This window comes from Engystomops pustulosus, chromosome 8 (genome assembly GCF_040894005.1).
Source record: "Engystomops pustulosus chromosome 8, aEngPut4.maternal, whole genome shotgun sequence".
Classification (NCBI taxonomy): domain Eukaryota; kingdom Metazoa; phylum Chordata; class Amphibia; order Anura; family Leptodactylidae; genus Engystomops; species Engystomops pustulosus.
Genome location: NC_092418.1, coordinates 32,184,342 through 32,205,020, shown reverse-complemented (window position 1 = coordinate 32,205,020; position 20,679 = coordinate 32,184,342). Strand labels below are relative to the sequence as shown.

General features: G+C 43.5%; 1 protein-coding gene across 3 annotated transcripts; it reads right to left on the bottom strand.

Annotated features, from left to right (window-relative positions):
- Positions 1-3,403: 3,403 nt before the first annotated feature.
- On the bottom strand, positions 3,404-20,639 carry RAC1 (Rac family small GTPase 1). Of its 3 annotated transcripts, none has more exons than XM_072120566.1 (6): positions 20,519-20,639; positions 8,875-8,946; positions 8,202-8,319; positions 7,039-7,101; positions 6,555-6,714; positions 3,404-5,369 (listed from the first exon to the last, which is right to left on the bottom strand). In XM_072120566.1, exons 1-6 carry the CDS (start codon positions 20,608-20,610, stop codon positions 5,239-5,241), a joined length of 636 nt encoding a protein of 211 aa, XP_071976667.1. In that variant the 5' UTR covers positions 20,611-20,639; the 3' UTR covers positions 3,404-5,238. The 3 variants fall into 3 exon arrangements, with proteins under 3 accessions (XP_071976667.1, XP_071976666.1, XP_071976665.1); XM_072120565.1 differs by lacking the exon at positions 20,519-20,639 and adding an exon at positions 18,200-18,260; XM_072120564.1 differs by lacking the exon at positions 20,519-20,639 and adding an exon at positions 13,948-14,265.
- Positions 20,640-20,679: the final 40 nt, after the last annotated feature.

Here is a 20,679-nt window from a genome sequence, read left to right as displayed (position 1 = left end):
ACATGTCATGAAGAGTGATAAAGACACATCCGGTTCCACGTAGTATTTATCAGATTTGTCTATCATTCAATATATCTTTCCCTTTCCAGTTCTTATTGTGGGCATATGATTATGTGGTTTCCTCTGACACGCACCTGTCACAACGCAGTTTGAATGCGATAACCCCATTGAACTGAGGATTGGGTAGTTTCCTAGATACTGCAAACAAAGTCCACAGTGCAATGCAGGCGTAGTAGATGCAGTATTGATTGACCGGCTGTGACCTGCAGTCCTCCGTAAGAATCTGAACCGCACAAATCAAGGGAGGGTTTCCCGATTGGTATATATATATTCTATGTTCTCGGACCGTTTGTGCTCTATTATTCAGAAATGTAATACACAGTGGGTATTTTGTCTACTGATTTTACACATTGTATTGTATTTTACTATAATGTTTCTAGGGCTTAGTTGCGGATTCCGGATGTACGTTTTTTACGTCACCCAGTTACTGGCATATTAGACACACACCCTATTTCTTTCAGTATGCCATGACTAAGGGTGTAGTATACACCTGAAACGCGTAGGCTCTGCTTTTTCCACACAATGGATGTTTGCAACTAATTTTTACTATTTTTGACTTTATGGATCAATAAAAAACTACAAGTTTTAAAGAAGCTCTCTGTGCCGGAGTGATAAAATTTTCTTCCTATTTACGCACACGTCAAGGTCCGGACGTTCTCCAGAGCACGAGCAAGGATGCAGGTGAGCGGCTAACTTTTTACGTTATTTGTTTGCCTTGAGCATTCAGGACTCTCCCTGTCAATCATTGTGTGTGGGCGGAGTAATCAGGACTCTCACTGTCAATCAGTTTGGGCGGAGTAATCAGGACTCTCACTGTTAATCACTGTGTGTGGGAAGAGTAATCAGGACTCTCACTGTCAATCACTGTGTGTGGGAGGAGTAATCATGACTCTCACTGCCAATCACTATGTGTGGGCAGAGTAATCAGGACTCACTGTCAATCACTGTATGCGGGCAGGGTAATTAGGACTCCCATTGTTTACCACCTTTGCCCCTCTTCCATGTCTTCTCAGATAAAAAGAAATCAAGGGTTCACGTTATATAAAACGCCCCCTCCTGCTGCCAGCAGTACTACAGTCATAGTTCATAAACACGATTACACATTTCCTATTATACTAAATCCAAATACCTGTTTAAATCTCTCAGAACAGCCGGAGTCTTCCGCCCACGTGCTACAAGCAGGAATGTTGTCTTCACAAGCTCCATGAACGTGTAACCCGTGAGTTTCTCCTGGAATATACGGACACTCGAATTCCATTCGAGTTATGTCTTGTTGCTTGAGCAGAACACATCTGCTTACCATCAGGATTGCCGGCGAGTAAGATTGTAGAGCGCCAGTAACAGGGAAACAAGCCAAGGGATTAAAGAAAAAGTTAACAAAAAAAAACATTTCGACTGCTCCCCTCTAGAAGAATGGTGTATAGTATTCCTTGTATTCTGCCAATAAACACTGGGATGCTTGTAGATTGCTCCATGATCTGGCTGACTCACAGTGCAAGGGAACTTAGGAAGTCTCGGGGTATGTTCACACTTTGGGGAATTGTTATTCTAGTAGTGGAGGAAGTTACGATGGATTACACAGGGTACAGCGTTAGGCTCCAACACAGATGTGAACAGAGCCTATGTTTTTCCCCGGTTACACAATGACATGACATGATTAGTGTACCTTAGGATCACCCAACAGACATGTCACCCAACAGACATGATTAGCCACCTTAGGATCATCCGCCCTAAAGAGCAGCTCCGTTGCTCCTGTTCTATAACATAGTGCCTGGAGATAACGCTAATATTAATAATTCTTAATTTCTATAGCGCCTACAGCTTATGCAGCGCTGCACAAAGCATGGCAAATTGGACCCTCTCCCCAATGGGGCTAACAATTATCTAATGAGATATTCATTCCCTATTAACTGTGTAGCTCACATTGCTCTAACATTCTGCCTGTAGATAAACAGAAAAAAGTGCTCTGACCCCTTCCAGCTCCATCTACATGCAGTATGTTATAGAGCAGGAGAGCAGGTAACAGTGCCCTATGATGCCACATACACTGCAAATTAATGACAGGGTCTCTTTAATTAAACGCATCACTGAAGCATGAAGGGGTTGACCTGATTAAGAAGAACTGACCCGCCCCACTCCTATTTCTATATTTGCACAGAGCTGTCACATCCTGTAATACAAGGCAGGAAAGAAACCTGCGGAGATGGTTTCTGTACTACATCAGCGTGTTATACAGCAGCGCCCCCCCACCTGGGAAGGTCATTGTATTATGGCCAAATATGATATATGGGGAAATAAAGAAGAGCTGTTCCTAAAACTTTATATTCAAACTTCATTTTGGGAGGTTTTTGATCAGGGAATACTTTTTTTGAGTTGTAATCAGAACACTAGCAGGATAGTTAAAGGAGAGACACTCCTGACTTTTCACCTCTTACATAACCGTGAGGAATATACGTTGGACTCTACTTGCCTTGTCTTCATAAATTTCGATGTCATTTTTGACATGTCATCTGTAAATATTATGTATGCATGTATATAATGTAAATATGTTTGATGTATCATTAGTGTTTATCCAAGGCCTCAGGGAGGTTGAAATGTTACCTTTTGGAGTAGGCTTCCTATCCAAGGCACCCACCCCCCATTCAGGAGCGCAACCATTATATGTAAATACGATTGAAAGACAACAACCATGGTCAGTCTGTGAATCATGGGCTGTGCCCGGTCAGATTTTATGGACTGAGGATAGTGCATCATAGTGATGATATAAGGAGCCCCTTCCTCCACACAATACAACAGTAGAAAGCTGTAAAAACAATCTGGTCATCAGTTATCCACTGACCGAGTGCAGTTGTGGATATTTTAGCCTAAGGCCGTGTTCACATGTAGCATTGAACTGCAATCCCAAGGCTCCACCCACTATCCCATTTTGAGGTTACCATTGCATTGACATGATGGATCAACATGTGATCATGGGTGAAGATCTTGTCTATCCCTGTTCTAGCTTTCCAAAAGGGAGCAGCGGCTGTAAAGGCTCCAACTCAGGTGATATCTACAACATGGGCATCCTATAGGTCATGCAATGTTTTATTATTGAATTTGCAAAAAAAAAAGTTAATAAAAATTACACTAGACCATTTTGTTTATACCCAAAAATAATTTTTAGTGGGGGTGAGGGAGAAAAGGAAAATTAGACCCCCAAAAACACACCAAAGAAACAAAACTGAAATAATCAGGAGATAAATTACTACAGCCTGCTTTGCCTTACTGATGAATACCATATAACAAGTTCATGCAATAATTAAAAGCCCCAATTAACATAAATTAACAAGCGGTGCTCCGGTGGTTGTAGTTTAAGGATTTATTAATTCAAACATGCATGTAAAACACTAAATTGCATTAGCAAAAGATCAATGTAAAAACACTGTTCACAATTTTTTTTTCTTTTCATTTTTGCAACATTCTGTAATGCGCTTTGAATTTGTTCGTGTCGTAGAAAGGTTCAAGTCGTTTGTCGTTTCTAATTGTGTTGCGGTTAGGGATGTGAACCACGTCATTAATACTCGCCCTATAATTAAGACCTCACAGACCCTAGAGAGCAGAACCCATTCGAGGCAAAGCTGAAAAAAATTTACAACGGAAAAAAAAAATATATATATAGATGACAGGCAGAAGAATTCGTCATTACATGTGCGCAGCCGCTCCGGAGAACGTCACCAAATGCGAGGAGAAGGTCTACACTGGTTTAGCAATTTCACATGATTTGTACACCTAGTGTTATAAGAGAACCATTGAAGCGCACACCTTTTAAGCAAAATTAACAAAGAGGAAATATGTCAGTATTAGATATAATTTCATAAAACTACAAAAAAAAAAATTGCAAGAGTTACAATAATCAGATATTAGAATACAAGTTATGCAAGACAACATGGAAAGCATGTACATCTCTGAATCTGTGGGAATGACGGCTCTATACTGTAAGGACGTCCCTGCCAGGAGGGGACTAGTACACACTCACATGGAATACATCATGTAATACCTGTGTGCACGCCTGTTACATACGTGCTCCACAAGATGGAGGATTCATCACCCTATGGAACAGGGCGTCTGGGACACTCGCCCTAAAGTTACCTTTCCTACTGCATTCATAACATTAATTTACCTAGTTACAAAGCGGTAGTGTTGCCTTTAAATAGAGTCTGTCAGCAGTTTTAACCCCTCATCGGTGTTACATGGGGGGTAGGGAGAGCAGCACAAGTATATCAGGGGTGATGCCAGTAATTCACATTGTATTGTACCACTATCACGTGTTCCCAGGAGGCCACCGCTTCACGTGCGGCTTCTCTAGCAGTCTCCCGGAGCAGTGACTAAAAGCAGAAGCTCTGGCCGCCAAATGAGAAGACATTAAAACAGATTCCATCACCCCAAAGTATCTTTGCATTACTCTCCCCACTGTCTATGCAGCACCATCAGCAGTCTTAAAAAAGGTCAAAACAGCAGACAGACACCCTTTAAATACTGTTGCTTCTGTTTATTATTAAAACCCTGAAACCTATTTTACATTGTCGTCGTAAAAGTAAAATTTTTTTTCTTACGTCCAAAAGAGCATATTAGTACTCTTTAACCAAAACTTTATTTGTAACCCAAGCAGTAAAAAGATACATAATATCTCTAACATTCCTAAATAACCATTTGGATTTACAATGCAATACAGTGGATGAAGATTAATAAAGTGTTTTTAATATATGCAGTAAGGCCCCGCGCCCACTGTCAATATAGGAACAGCTATGGTTGCTTTCTCTTTGTAGTCAGAGGTCGTATCTGAGTAAAAAGTCAGCTCTTTATTAGAGGTTTAATGGCTCGTGTTTGTAGCACAAGGTATGGAACCGGGTTGAGTGGGCGTTTGGCAACATTTTAATTAGTGGAAGCAAAAAAAAAAAAACAGGAAAAACCGTTTACGGGAAGGAAATAAGGTTAAAATAGAATAGATTGATCCATCATTTAGGAAAGGATTTAGTAGATTGTGGAAAAGAGGAAGGTCACGTATGGGAGAAAAATGAATGTAGTATTCTGTAGATTCAAGATTATAGGCAGAGAATGAATTATTACAAATAGGACTGGAGGGGGAGGGGGTTGGCATTGTTGGAGTCTAGGACTGGGGTAGGAGGAGGAGTGCTGTTATTACAAAAGCAGACACTTTCTCTTCCTCTTCTTCACTGGGGGTGGGCAGAGAACTGCTCGTATTGCTTCATCAAACACAGTCTTCAGTCCTCTCTGTGTAAGTGCTGAGCATTCCAGGTATTTCACCGCACCTGCACGGAGGAAGATAACAAAATAACACTCATTTCCCAATCTGAAATTGGATATTTTTAACATTGGCTCCTTTAGGTCACATTCATACATCGCATTTTGTAGATTTTGCAGTATACTTAATATTTGAGATTCTATGAACAGGATAATTTACTACATTCTCAGACCAGTGTCTTTTCAATGCTGCTGGGATCCCTATTGGGCTCTACATGTTGGTCCCTCTTGAAACACACAAAGAGACCCCTTAGCCAATTACTGTCTTGGTTCCAGTGGAGAGGGTGACAAAAATTAAAAAAAATTTAGAAACAAGAAGGATACTAAGGCGGTGTCTAGTGTAACCAACAAGAAGAGAAACTGACAGCAGACATGGTCCTTCTCCATTTCCTCATGATGTGGATCAATATGACTCAAAGGTCCTTTCAGAGCATTTATTCCAGGATCTTACATGATCATAGAATATTGCTCACAGGACTTTCCCGTTTTGCATCTGTAGATCACAACAGATTAGTGGATCCTACATTACAAACTGAAGGGAGGTGCATTTAAAAAGGTCTTAGCTACCTCTTACAAGCAGATACTTCTCCAAAGCAGCAATGAAAATGAATTATGATACGGATGCTTTGGACAAACACTGGAAATTTGGATACACAAAAGCCTTTATTTTTAATTGCAGGAGTTTCTCTAGACGTCATTAACCTACAATGCTGGTAAGTATCACTTTGCAAAACTTTCAGACAAACAAGAACATAGATTTTGAAAGGGGGAATATCCATCTCGCGCCACTTGCAATATATTCAGAAATCTCACAACGTTGATACATGAACGGCTACCTCTAGTCACAGCAGTCGCAGGACGTGGGCTTTCAAAATAGGTGGTTATAAAAATAAGCCTCCCCAATAAGGTCATATGCACATGTTGTGGATTTTAATGTGGAAAGTCCACAGTGTGATACAGTAGCATTAAATTAATGCTTAAAATTTGGAAAAAGTAATGTAGATGATGTGGATTCCCCCCCACAAAAGGTAAACAAAAAAAAAAAAAAAAGCAGCATGCAGAAAAATGCAATTCGAGTAAAAAAACGTAAAAACTGTGCGTATTTGATGCAGAATTCCAGCATAACCATCTGCAACGTGTGCATGTAGATTATGCTACAAATGTCTTATGTGCGAGATGGGAGATTTGCTTACCAATCTCTTTTGCCATGGCAAGTCCCTGAGGATAGGTAATGGGTGTAAGTTTCTTCTCTTTCAGCTTCTCAATAGTGTCTTTATCGTCTCTCAGATCAAGTTTTGTGCCCACGAGGATAATGGGAGTGTTAGGACAATGGTGCCGGACTTCCGGGTACCACTATGCAAGAAAACCAGAGCAAATAAGATAAGCAGTTGCGTCATGGAGTTGTGTAAAGCTCGGTCATGTCTGCAGTAATAAGCACACAAGCCCCTGCTACACAATGAAACAGCTTAACAGTAACACCATGACATAAATCAGACCTCCAGTCCAAACACTAGAGGCTCCAGTATAACCCTATTTAGGTCAGGGTTTCATTTCACCAGACTCTGAACTTCTCAACCACCTCCCCCCACCCCCAATACAAAACCTCTCCAACTCCCTGCGTATAAACATCCCCACATTCCTGTAACTGGAGCAAACCCTCAGTGGAAGCGTGTTTACCTTAGCACGGACATTTTCAAAGGAAGCCGGGCTCACAAGGGAAAAGCAGATTAAAAATACGTCCTAAAAAACAAGGAAGAATAAGAGTCAACGGGTGGTTATTAATACAGATTTAGACACGAACTGGACTCTGCAACAAGATCAGAAAAGCAAAAAAATTATTTTGAAGGGTAAAGTGTGCTCCAAATTTAGAATCAGGGTAGTGCAAACATGGAAGAAGAACATAAAAACGGAATTAATTCTTCCTCTATTTCCCCAGTCACTTGTGGTTTAGATTGCAGATCAAAAGGGACATAAAAGCGTTAATCGTGCTCGGCAAGCAAGGCGACATTTTCCACAAATTGCAGCTTTCACCGACAGAAGGTGACGTACATGACAGAGAATTGGCAGACCGCTCCATTAGCTGCAGGTTTAATTAACTCACCGAAACATTGGAAGCTTTGGGGCTCGGGCTTAAAGCCTAACAAAAAATATTCAGATTCAAAAGCAGAGTTTAGCGCTTCATAGATGCTCTTCTACCACCTTATATCTGGGAGAAATGACTACCCCCTTTTCCGGCAATGCAGCCTACACTGACCAGTTATACAAAGCTGAAGACAACGCGAATGAAAACAGATGGAAGCGGTAAATTCTGCTTTATGCAAATTATAAAGTCTTGAAAAAAAAAGTGCAATATCAAAACAACAAGGAGCCGTCATGTCTGTTTTCATTATCTTATAACCATTCCGGAGAATTTTTCCCTAATGCCTTCTGGGTTTGGTTCTACTAAACATTAGTGAATAAATTGAACACCCACTCTTCAGACGACAAGGCTCTAGCATTCAGTAACAATAACCGGCCATACACATCAGTAACCCCTGATCTATATCTGTGTTGTAGTACCATTCCTCTTGTAGAGACATGTATAACCTCTGTTAAAAAGGGGGTCTCATTGCTGGACACAGACATGTCAGAAGCAATGGTAACAACAAGCTGTCAGTTAACTCACACATTTCGACGATGAGTAAGAGGAATGATGGAAAGACGCTCAAAATTTAAGCACCTGCCAAGTTTAATATTGTGTTCCTTGTATGATTATACAAGCGCTAAAAGGGTGCAAGTACTACACCGGAATTAGGAAATAATCTAGCAATATCAAGATTAAAAAAAGAATTGATAGTTACCGTCTGTGGATAAGATAATGGACGCAATCTATCGTAATCTTCTTGTCCAGCAGTATCCCACAATCCCAAGTTAACCGGTTTTCCATCCACCATTACATTGGCAGAATAATTGTCAAATCTAAAGATCATTGGATAAAGAAGCCAGAGGTTAAAACCTGCCCATATACTCTCAGAGCTGACACATACACAGAGAGCACTGAATTTACACACGTGATCTCCAATTGATGACCTATGGGGCAGGATGTAGCAGCACAACATCCGGACAGCCGACATGAGTAGACTCAGACTAATATTTAATGGTGGATCATAGGTTTTTTATGCAGACCAGATGCTCACCACTAATAACTAAAATTGGGGTCCAACATCCCCTGATCAAGCGGCTTGTATGAAGTTCTGTTAATGCATATATATCATTGCTTTACTCAAAAAGCCAAAGTCTGATGGGGCAAGCCCAGTGTTAGCACTAGAGCAGCAGTCTGTATACATGATCAATAGTTTAGACACAAGATTTTCACATTATAAGGCTCAGTGAGAACCACAGTGACCACACAATTATCTTGTGGTTGTATTTGTCAGAGCTTGATAATATTTAGTTCTTATTACTAGACACAAGGAATGGATGAAGGTGGTCGATGAGATTTCTGCAATATGCTGGGATGTGATCTCTACTTACACAGTAGGGATGTATTCTCCAGGGAATGCATTTGTAGTGTAACTGATCAGCAAACAGGTTTTACCCACAGCTCTGGAAAAGAAGAAGAAGAATAAACGCTATGAGTGTCATTCCACAGTTTGCTAAAGGTTATATGCTATAAACATTGCAGTATCCTTAATAATAATTCCTTTATTTATGTAGCGCACAGATTACACAGCGCTGCACAGAGTTTTTGCCAAATCAGTCCCTGTCCCCAATGGGGCTCACAATCTAATCAACCTACCAGTATGTTTTGGAGTGTGGGAGGAAACACACGCAAACACAGAGAGAACATGCAAACTCTTTGCAGATGTGGAACCTGGGACTTGAACCTAGGTCCCCAACGCTGCAAGGCTGTAACGCTAACAACAGACACCGTACTGCCCATCCCTATGGTACAGCACGCTACAAACAGGATAGACATTTGGATAAACAGCTCGTTTCCTATCTCTGTGCAGCCATTAGGGCTATCAGGAATCAGTACAGAAGGAATTCCTATGGCTCTGGGCTTCATAATACATGTAAACCACATTAGATATTATTGGAGGCCTACAGTACTTCACCTGAGGAACAATACAACAGTCTACTACAATGTGGTCCTAAACGCAAAATCTATAGCACACCATATAACAGACTTTGTAATAGATCTGCTTTAGTAAAAAGAAAAAATAAATAGTCACTAGATTTTCCCCTATGCTGGGTTCTCTCATCCTTATGGATGGTTTTAAATGGAGGAAACAGACACATAATGGGGCCGTCTGAACAGACGCTGACTGTGCCACATACCAAGCTCAGCCCATGATGACGATACCTGTACTGTGCCTATTCCTCATTGTGAAGAGGTTGTATAAACAGATGTACACAGGACTGCAACTGCATTATACCATTCCCCACTTTAAGGCAATACTCAAAGTTTCGCTCAAGCTGACAAATTTAAGCATCCAATGTATATGGGTCTCACTACACTATCTGGCAGGGTAAAGAAGTATCTAGCGTTTAAAGCATATGGGTAACTAAAACAAAACTGAGAAGGGAACAATAGTCGCAGTAGCATAGAAGTAGTTGGATTAGCCGCTGGGTTTACATCTAATAAAAGGAAGAAAAAAAAACATCAACAACACATACTTGATATAATCGAGGCTAAAGGCTACACTGTGAAAAGGGTTTAGGGCTGGGTGTATATCATGTTTTGCTGCAACGTAACCAAATAGAATAGACTCATCCAATAAATTCTAAGGCAAACAATGTAAAAACGGGGAACAGCAGGGGACAACTTTCCTTGCCAAGTGATGTTCCCGATTTCATCCTGATGAGGAAATACAGGCAGATTCATTACTCTAGTGAAGTTCACAAGAAAGGTCTGCCGGTGTGTGACCCTACAGCTGGCAAAAGACCGGCACTAACCCTCAGCCAAACAATCATCCAGTTGGCAGCAGTTCCTTCATAGTCCCCCATATACATGCACACTTGGGTATGGGGAGTGGGAGTAAGCCTCTGGACTGCACATTTAGTTGCCGCTTACCTTCACTGGAAACCAAAGCATCGAGCATGTCAGTCAATGCCACAAACTTGTCAGGTTAGATCAGCTATAAGCTAACTACATAAAATGTGCCATTTCAGCTGTTAAACGGCTGCACCTAGGCATTTATGAAATCTCAGAAAATAATGCGCTAAAGGAAAAAAGAATTGCTGCTATGCCTGGTTGTGACCTCCGGGCTGTTTTAGAAAGGAACACTTTTTCTTTAGAACAATTTATATTCAAGACAGTAAGGCAAGGCCTTCATTTACATGTAGATTTCGCTGTGCAATATACAATTACCCAAAAAGCTGTGACATGAGGCGATGTTTGTAGCGCAATGTAATGAGAGGCTGTCACAATATGACACTATACACCACTGCGGGCAATAGATTACACGTATATCTATCACAGAGAGATACAACTCAGGAGAGATGTGTGTACTTGGGAGAAGAGACTTTCCTTGAAGTACACAACACACAAGGTTATTTGGCTTTCAATCATACACACATAATTCTGTATTCTGCACTGTCTACTAGCAACGCCTCACAATCTTCCTTTACACAAGGACTGACACTTCCATAGAAGAAAACAGCTTAACCCGTTAGCCTGTAACATTTATAATTTGCCCTACAATGCAGCATTTTTATTTGTGGGGTGACCCGGGTGCAGAATTTAGCCTTTAAAGCAGCTCCTTGCTCTTAGTAATATACTTAAATCACAATAATAAAGGAACTGACATTTATGAGTCTCCGTGGGAGTGAAATATGAGAATGAGCAGAAGAGAAGTGGAGCAGGAGGACCACATACCTGCACAGATGTGCACATGACAGGCCTCCACAGCTCTACCTGCTTACTCATGACAATGACTACAATACGTGATGAATTACGACCTTGTATCCAGCACCTGGCTAATGCATATATAATACTGTGAATGCAGGGCTTCCTACCATCCGGTACCATGCACCATGTGCAACTAAAAGCCAATAGTGAATACTGACAGCCCCACAGCAGGCACTGCCCAGGAAATGCCAGGCCTCCACATAGGGCAATGATGACTACAATGCACAATCCAGCGAGTCACATAACTACAGGGGCGTAAAAGGAAAAACATATGTAAAAGACAACTACTAGCGACCACTCTGTCACCTCTATGGCAAAGGTCTGCACAGCATTAGTATAGAGACTATTAAAGAGCTCCTCATGTCCTTTCTGTAGGTATCCAGTAGCTAAGAAATAAAGGAAAATATTGGGGCTAGCTTTGGACGCCTGAAAAAGTTATGGACAGAGCCCGTCATTAAAACAAACGAGAAATTATTCCTATAAGACGAGGAAGAATTATTCCTGGAGTAGTCACACACTACAGTAACGTCCATCTGAAACGGCTCCAAATCTTTCCATTCTGCCCAAATTCACTGGGAAATTCTCAGCCTGTTTGAGATACAGTAGACAGGAAAGAATTGGCAATGACTGGAGATATAATCCTGCATTGCCCAAGGACTGAGTGACAGGGCAGACATTCAGAAAGAAGCTGCACAGCTACTTCACTGCCATTGTCATACTACCCACATGAATACAGACACCACCGACAGTATCCATCACATACAGGACTAGGAAATGGATCTTCCCAATCCATGACCCTAGGATGATAAACGCCTCCTCACCTGCCAGGAACTGCTGACAATCACGTTGTCCTATATTCTGGGAGATTCATCATATATAAAAGAAACATTAGAAGGCTGCTTTCAGATGACCTGAATGAGGTCACACTTGTCAGTCCTTCTAATAGCCTGGACAATGTCCTACAAGTCAGGTACATCATCACCACAAGCAGCAGTATAAGTGCCCCAGCAATAGCTTGCAATGAAGTGCATTCTGCCAGCAAGTTTATGGACCTTATATGAATCTGTCACTGTCCTGAACAAGGTTTGCAGTGTTTTGGGCATCTGTGAATTAGATGCTGCCAGGATCTCTGCTGCACGTCACTTCCTGGTGTCTCCCATCACAGACAGGAAATACATGGAGGCAATCCCAGCCTCTGCCACCACCTCTAAGCATTTCCCATGATCCCTGGACACCGGGGTACCCAGAGAGTGCCTACACCAGAGCAACGGGGGTGGGGATCAGGGAGTAATTAAGGAGCGTATTATATTTAGTACATTCATTATACTTAATTGCTGAAGGACTACCCTAATACGCAGCTAAGTGTCTCATAAAACATAATGAAAGACGCATACTATTTATGTCAAAACCCTGGCATCGCACAATCAATACAGATTTCCCAGTTTAATAATAGTCATATAGTTCTAAGGCTCCCTGCACATGAATGTGTGCATTTCTCAGGCCTCAAACAACAGATCTAAGTTGTTTTTTTATAGCAGGCCACATGTCATCAGCATGTTATCCATTCCTGAGCAGTAGGTCTACAAAAACAGTCCACGTGTCATCCATTTCTGCTGAACTGGAAGGCTTTGATGTCCCTAGATTGTCCCAAACCCTTGAAGGGTCAAGGGATCCGCAAAAATGGCCTGCATACAGAAGACATGCGAGACATCACTATTTTTCACATTCCCATAGACGTCTAGGGGAAATATACAAATACATTATCCAGGATGGGAAAAAGAAAGACATTGCCTCTTTAGCTACCTTGTAACATCAAGTACAACTTTCAAGACGCCTAATGATAAGATTAAATTCCTCCCACAACCCAAACCATACTGGGAGGTTAATTAGATTGTGAGCCCCATTGGGGTCAGGGACTGATTTGTGTGTCCTATATAAAGGAATTATTATTATTAAAGCCAAAGCAGTATAGATATTCCAAAAGCAACAGATTCCCATGGAAAGGCTTGAATTGACAACAAGGGCAGGTGGGTTTTCTAAATCCTCCACACAGTTATATGGATAGATCCAGTAAAAATCAATGCAGCAGTGTCATCAATTAAAAAAAAAAAAAAAAAAAACATAAAACCAACATTCATATGTTGGGGTCTAAAACAGAGCTTGATTTAAAGGTCCATTCTATCGATTCTGTGCCGTACCAAAATAGTATTAATGGCCCCAACCACTGTGTCATTTTATCTTCCCATCTCAAAGGCTGAGATATTGAGAATTTCTTCTAAATGGGAAGGACACTACATTCCACATCGCGGACTACATATGGTCTATACAATGAACCCCGTGATGGTACTAGCACTGTGGGTACAGTGCTTCCTCCTATATTAGTCACCTGCATCCTCTGCCCTGGATATACATAAGAGCATCACATTGATGAAGCCTCCATTACACCCTATGACACTACACACAGGGTGCTGATCTGTCACAGCCATTATTGTGAATGGATCTGTCCCACATTGTAGTAACATCCCTGTGCAGTAGCAGAGGGGTTAATGCCCTGGAGGTCAGGGGCAAGAGCCGGGTAGATGTCATGTATGGCCCCGGCCTGCACCTCCCTCCCTCCTCCATAGACTCCTAGGCCGCAGGAGGTGGGCGGATGAGTGGAGGCCGCGGTGCGGCAGACATGGCGCAGTACTCACCCGTCTCCCACCACCACACACTTGATGGCCTGCATGGCTGCTCACACGTCGATGCTCCCGGTAGCGGGAAAAAAAATGAAGAGGAAAAAAAAAAAAAAGGGCGGCGCCGAGCAGCGAGGCCGGAGGAGGCTACGAGGGGTCACCCGCTGAGCACGCGCCCGCCGCCTGCTGCTGCCCTGGTGCTACAGCGAGGAGGACACCGTGAGCGGAGGAGAGAAGACAGCGGCGGCCACCACCCTGAGCAGCGGACCCGGAGCGCCTCAATAATAAGATACAGGAAGCGCACTGCCCGCGTCACTACCGGCCGCGCCTCGAAACGACGCGTGTGCGCGCGCGATGGATGGGATGGGTGCGCCCCGGGGGGGAAGGAGGAGGAGGAGGAGGAGGAGGAGGAGCGCGGGCGCGCACACGTGTAGAGAATGACGTCATAGGGGAAAACGCGGGCAAGGGGCGTCTTCCCGGGGAAGTAGTGGATGGGGGATATGGTTATTACCTCAGAGACACAGAGAGAGGGCTCACCGCACCTCATTTTCTGCCGCCATGTACACTGATGGTGGCGTTATGTCTCCACGTCAATACACTAATAAAAAAATTACAAAAATTACACCTCAAATTTTATAGTAAATCGAGATAAATCATCAAATGTATTCGGAATAAACAAACGTGGGTGATATGATATGTTGTAAAAATGGCAAATGATATGCGCCCTACTAATAAATGCTTTTAAGTCAGGTTTGGAGGTTTGTCAGATATTAATAATAATAATAATTTGTTATTTATACAGCACACACAGATTACATATTGACCTAATAAACCACTAGCAGTATGTTGTCAATCAGCCAAACACCTTCCAGATCGTGTTTCTTTCATGACCCAGTGTGGAGGAATCATCAAGAAAATCTACTTTGAAGAGAGAAGTAAATTGCTTGTATAAAGTCAAGGAGGCGGAGAGTTTAACACTAAAGTCAAGTTCTCTCTTCCTCAAAAAGTCCCCTTCACTGTAATTGAAGGTCCTGCATCCTGAGACATCACTAACCAAATCTCCTGAAGTCTGATGCATGATGTCAATCGCAGAGGAGGAGGCGTTTATAGCTCCCTATCTTGACTTCAGTGCTAAGCTCTCCGCCTCCTTGACTTTATACAACCAATTTACTTCTCACTTCAAAGTTGATTTTCTGGATGATGCCACCACACTGGGACATGAAAGAAACAATAACCAGAAGGTGTTACACTGCTTGACAATATTTTGGTGTGGTTTAGTAGATCAATTCACACTTACTCTTCCTTAACTACCCCTGGTCTCTCTACTATTGGCGTACAGCAGTAGCAGCTGCTATGGGGCCCACAGCATCGCGGGGGACATGGGTTCAAGTCTCAGGGTCAACATCTGCAAAGAGTTTCTATGTTCTCTCCGTGTTTGCAGGGGTTTCCTCTGGGTCCTCCGGTTTCCTCCCACACTACAAAATATATTGATAAGTTGATCAGATTGTGATCCCCATTGGGGACAGGGACTGATTTGGCAAGCTCTGTGCAGCGCTACGTAATCTGTGTGCGCTATATAAATAAAGGAATTATTATTATAGTGTCAGGGGCCCCGGCATCTGACCTGACACTAAAGAATGAGGGATGTGCACCATTATATAGCATATTTATCAGTGCATAAATGTGTGCTAGTATACAAATATGTATATTTTCTGAGGGTGTAAGAGGTATATATGATCGCCCATTCATTTACAACCTAATACAACTTTGCTAATACTGTGGGTCGCAGTAATCCTGTGGTTTTCTGCCTTAAGGTTTTCTCAGTAGATGGGAATGTCGTATAGGACAACTGGTTACATCAATAGCCAACTTCATTAGTCATAGGATTTCAGAGTTTATGATGTTCAGTATAGCAGGAGGGTGGGTCCTATGATTTCCTCTGCTGAGCCCCAGGAACATCATTCAACATTAGATTCAGGAATGTATCCACTCGACCTCAAGGCGATGAATATAACCATGTACAGTAGATACAGCCTAAGGGGTGCCTGACAGGGGGTTACAACTGTATGTGACATCAGAGGACAGAATGTGCTTCCGGAATGAGGAATGGGGGGGTCTTTATTGTGGAGGATGAATCCTGCTGGGACAGTGATTGAATGCTTTGTAGCTGCAGGGAAAGCCCACCTATTCCCTATGGGTATCTGCACACATCACAGCCTCTGCTATGTGTTCACGCCCAAGTCACCTAGTGTCATCATTGGAAAGAATGATTCAGACTGTATTGTACAAGGAATGTGTACAGACTTCTGCACATATGAGATAAAAGTATGAATGTTCCTACTATATTTACAGAATTATGTACCGCTCTGGTGATAAGCGACTGATGGATTGTGGTCACATGTGACCTTCCAGTGCTCTTCCTGTAGATCTCTGTTCCCTTCAAATATAATACTATTATACTATTTATGACAAAATTAACTTTCAAACTTATGGTAATGAGCCTGATGGGCTACCCTCCCCCCTCTGTGATTGTGCTTCTGGACACATTCACATGTTGCTTTTTTATGCCGTTGAAATGCAATCCAAAGGCTCCAACCGTGATCAAATGTTGACATAACATTTTGTTTCCATTGGGAAACACTATGTAACCTCAGAGTGTGATCACGGTAGGAACCTTTGGATTGCGTTTAAATCACATCAAAAAAAGCTCAGTGTGAATGTGACCTTACAGACTGTTACAGTTTCTTACCTTTCTCCCCTGCTTCCTCAGCACTTGTGCAGGCTGGAGACAGGCTTCAGCCTTGCACCCTCTGCGCGACCAAGGTGGCGCCATAAACAAAGCAATGAGGTCTTTAATAAAATTCTTTATATAGCGCCATCATATTCCGTAGCGCTTTACATATCATAGGTGATATGTCATTGGCACTGCTTGTTTCATAGAGAGGACGCTGGCAGCAGTATCATCACTCTGCCAGCATCCTGTGTAAGAAGAACGTGGGCTGAGAAGGACGCTGCAGATATAATATTAATATTTCTTTTATTGATTTTTTTTACTGGTCACGATGCTGGGGGTGTCTGGTACTAAGTTTCTTATGCTACATTACTAAGGTGGTCCTTTTCTACATTACTAAGGGGGTCCTATGCTGCATTACTCAGTGGATCCTGTTCTACATTACATAAGAAGTCCTGTGCTATATTACTTAGGGGTTCTGTGCTACATGACCAAGAAGGGTCCTATGCTCTATTACTCTGATGGGGGTCCTGTATTATATTACTATGTGGGAATTTTGGCCTACATTACTAAGGGGGGCTGCTGTTCTAACTAAATCAATGAGGAGGTGCTAAATATGAATTAATGAGGGAGAAACTATACTGTAGGTAGGATATTCTATAATATGTTGAGTGATCAAAATTTATTAAATGTATGGAGGGAAAAAAGTATTTAATCAGAGGTCAATTAATTAGAAAATGGACATGCAAGACCTCTGATAATCTCCCTTGATCAGGAGCTCCATCCCGTGGGGTCAAAATGATCAGAAGAACAGTGAGCAAAAATCCCAGAACCACACAGTGGACCTACTGAATGACCTGAAGAAAGCTGGGACCAACGTAACAAGGCTACTTTTAGTAACACACTAGGCCACCAGGGACCTTGCAGTGCATGTCGTGTCCCCTGGCTGATGGCAGTACATATCTGGGCCCGTCTGAAGTTTATTAGAGAGCATTTGGATGTTCCAGAAGAGTGTTGGGAGAATGTCATATGGACAGATGAAAGTAGAACTGTTTGGTAGAAACACAACTTGTTGTGTTTGGAGGAAAGTGAATGCAGAGTTGCTTCCGGTGTTTACATTGTACTCCATGTCACGGGTGCTCCCGCAATCCCTGTCTCGGATCGCTGGAGCACCCGGGCCTCCCCGGGGGCGGTGGCCGGCTTCTCTCACCTTCCCCGGCTCCCGCGGTGTCCTCTGCTGTTCCCGCGGCTCGGCGGGCACGTTCCCGTCTCCTAGGGCGCTAAGATTTAAAGGGCCATTGCGCCATTAATTGGCGCTGGCCATTTAGCTAATTCTATATAAGCCTGCCTCTTTCTGCAAGCCCTTGCCGGATCTTTGTGCCTCACAGCCTGAGAGAAAGCTATTCTGCGATTTGCCTGTGATTCCTGCGTTCCTGTGTCTTCTGCGTTCCTGTGTCTCCTGTGTACCTGACCTCCTCCGTGTTCCTGACCTCCTCCGTGTTCCAGTGTTACTTGACCTACTCCGTGTTCCTGTGTTACCTGAGCTCCTCCGTGTTCCCGTGTACCAGTGTTCCTCCGTGCTGCTGTCCTGTGTGCTGTATTCCCGTACCCTCCTGCTTGGACCTCCTGTTGCTGACTCTGGACCGGACTCTGACATTGCACCTCTGCCGCCTGCCCTGATCTTGTGCCTGGACTTCGACCACGAGATTGTCTGCTGTCTCTGTACTTCTACCTTGGCCGCCACTGCAGACAAGTCACGCCTGAGGAACGACCTGGTGGTACCACGCCGCAGCTTGTCTAACCCGCCTTGCGGCGGGCTCTGGTGAAAACTGGGTACCACTTAGACTCCGGTCCCAGGTAGTGGCTTGTGTCATCGTCTGCAGTGGTCCAGAGGATCCACACCTGCAAGCCTGACACTCCGCCTCAGTGTTAGATAGCGTTACCGGAGGTTTCCAGTAATGCTATCATTCTAACACTGCAGCGTTTGTTTAAGCACTAGTGCCCAATTTATAGGTGACAGATCCTCTTTAATTAGTGGGTGGGGCACTCCAGGGGACATTTTAAAGGGGGGGGGGACGGACACTGTTGGAAATGTTATTAGTGAGGGGAGGCCGCTGCTGGACATGTTATTAGTGAGTGGAGGCCGATGCTGGACATGTTATTAGTGAGGGGACGCTGCTGCTGGGACATGTTATTAGTGACAGAAGACCACTGCTGGACATGTTATTAGTGAGGGGAGGCCACTGCTGGACATGTTATCAGTGAGGGGAGGCCACTGCTGGACATGTTATAAGTGAGGGGAGGCCGCTGCTGGGTATGCTATTGGTAAGGCGAGGCCACTGCTGGACATGTTATTAGTGGTGGGAGCCCACTGCTGGATATGATATTAGTGAGGGGAGGCCTCTGCTGAACATGTCATTAGTGAGGGGAGGCCACTGCTGGACATGTTATTAGTGAGGGAAGGCCACTGCTGGACATGTTATTAGTGAGGGGAGGCCACTGCTGGACATGTTATTAGTGGTGGGAGCCCACTGCTGGATATGATATTAGTGAGGGGAGGCCTCTGCTGAACATGTCATTAGTGAGAGGAGGCCACTGCTGGACATGTTATTAGTGAGGGAAGGCCACTGCTGGACATGTTATTAGTGAGGGGAGGCCACTGCTGGGACATGTTATTAGTGAGGGGAGTCTGCTGCTGGAACATGTTATTAGTGGGTGGAGAACTCCAGAGGACATTTTATGGGAAGGGCACTGCTGGACATGTTATTACTGTAGGGAGGCCACTGCTGGACATGTTATCAGTGAGGGGAGGCCGCTGCTGGGTATGTTATTAGTGATGGGAGGCCGCTGCTGGACATGTTATTAGTGAGGGGAGGCCGCTGCTGGACATCTTATTAGTGTGGGGGGGAGGTGGGGTACTGCTGGACATCTTATTAGTGAGGGGAGGCCGCTGCTGGACTTATTAGACGTGCCTCTGCCTGCACTGCCGGGAATCTGAGGAGAGATGATGTCGGAGCCGCAGAGGGTGAAGAGAGAGCGCCAGAGGAGAGCATCCATTTTTGGGCCACGGCCCGGTGATTGAAGACCATTGCTTGAGGGTGATGGCACAAGTGGCAGTTTGAACGTGTTTTTGGCCCGTTTTTAAGCAGTCCGTAAAAAAAACGCATGCGTTTTTGACCGGTTTGAATTAAGATAATCGGTCAAACCTGTCAAAAACGGATGCGTTTTTTTAACAGACTGCTTAAAAACGGACCAAAAACGCGTTCAAAACGCCACCCTTAGAGTGCTTTAGACTACTAAACTATTTGGCATCTCTGCGTTTATAGTGATCTAAAGACTAAAAGAGAGGGGTCACATAGACTGCACATTGAAAGCTGGCATAAGATATTAAATATAAAATAAAATATAACTTTTCTCGGAGATAACATGTTTTGTAAACGAAAAAATTAAAAAAAACATACGGATTGCTGAAAGAGCAAAGTGAAAAGCAGAAATTTAAAAAAAATAAAATACTTGGTCTTGAAGGGGTTAAAGGTTGGCACTAGGCAGTACAGTTTGTCCCGTAAATGTAAAGGTATACAGAAATACAAAAACGGGAAAAAAAATTGCCTGGTTCTGAAGGGGTTAAAGCTTACAGTTTCCTGAAGGGGTTAATTGGGGACAGGTTTGGTTCTGTGTCACTATGTCAAGGGTTACAGCGTATAATAATGAGGAGCCCATAAGAACCAATCACATCACTTGTTTCAGTCTTCCCACCGGCCTTAGTGCATGTGAAGTCTCACGTAATTGGCCGCTAGGAGACCCCGCCTCGCTCTAATAGACATAGAGCAGGCCTGGCAGTGCACAGCTGTGACTCACCGACGTCTCCCGTCATCCCCCTCAGCCGCGACCCTCGTACCGGGAAGGAGGCGGCGCTTAGGGAGACGCTTCCGGGTCAGCTGTGTGTACATTCTATGGGCTCCGGTGCTATGGTTGCGTCCAGCTGCAGGCGCTGTGAGTGAGCCGCGGCCTCCTCTCCT

Coding starts and splice junctions, on each gene's coding strand:
- RAC1 (XM_072120566.1), bottom strand. CDS start 20,610: ATGTACACACAGCTGACCCGGAAGCGTCTCCCTAAGCGCCGCCTCCTT. Junction 7,102..8,201: donor CATTATCTTATCCACAGACG/GTAACTATCAAT, acceptor CTTGTTTTTTAG/GACGTATTTTTAATCTGCTT. Junction 5,370..6,554: donor TGCCATGGCAAAAGAGATTG/GTAAGCAAATCT, acceptor TCCTCCGTGCAG/GTGCGGTGAAATACCTGGAA.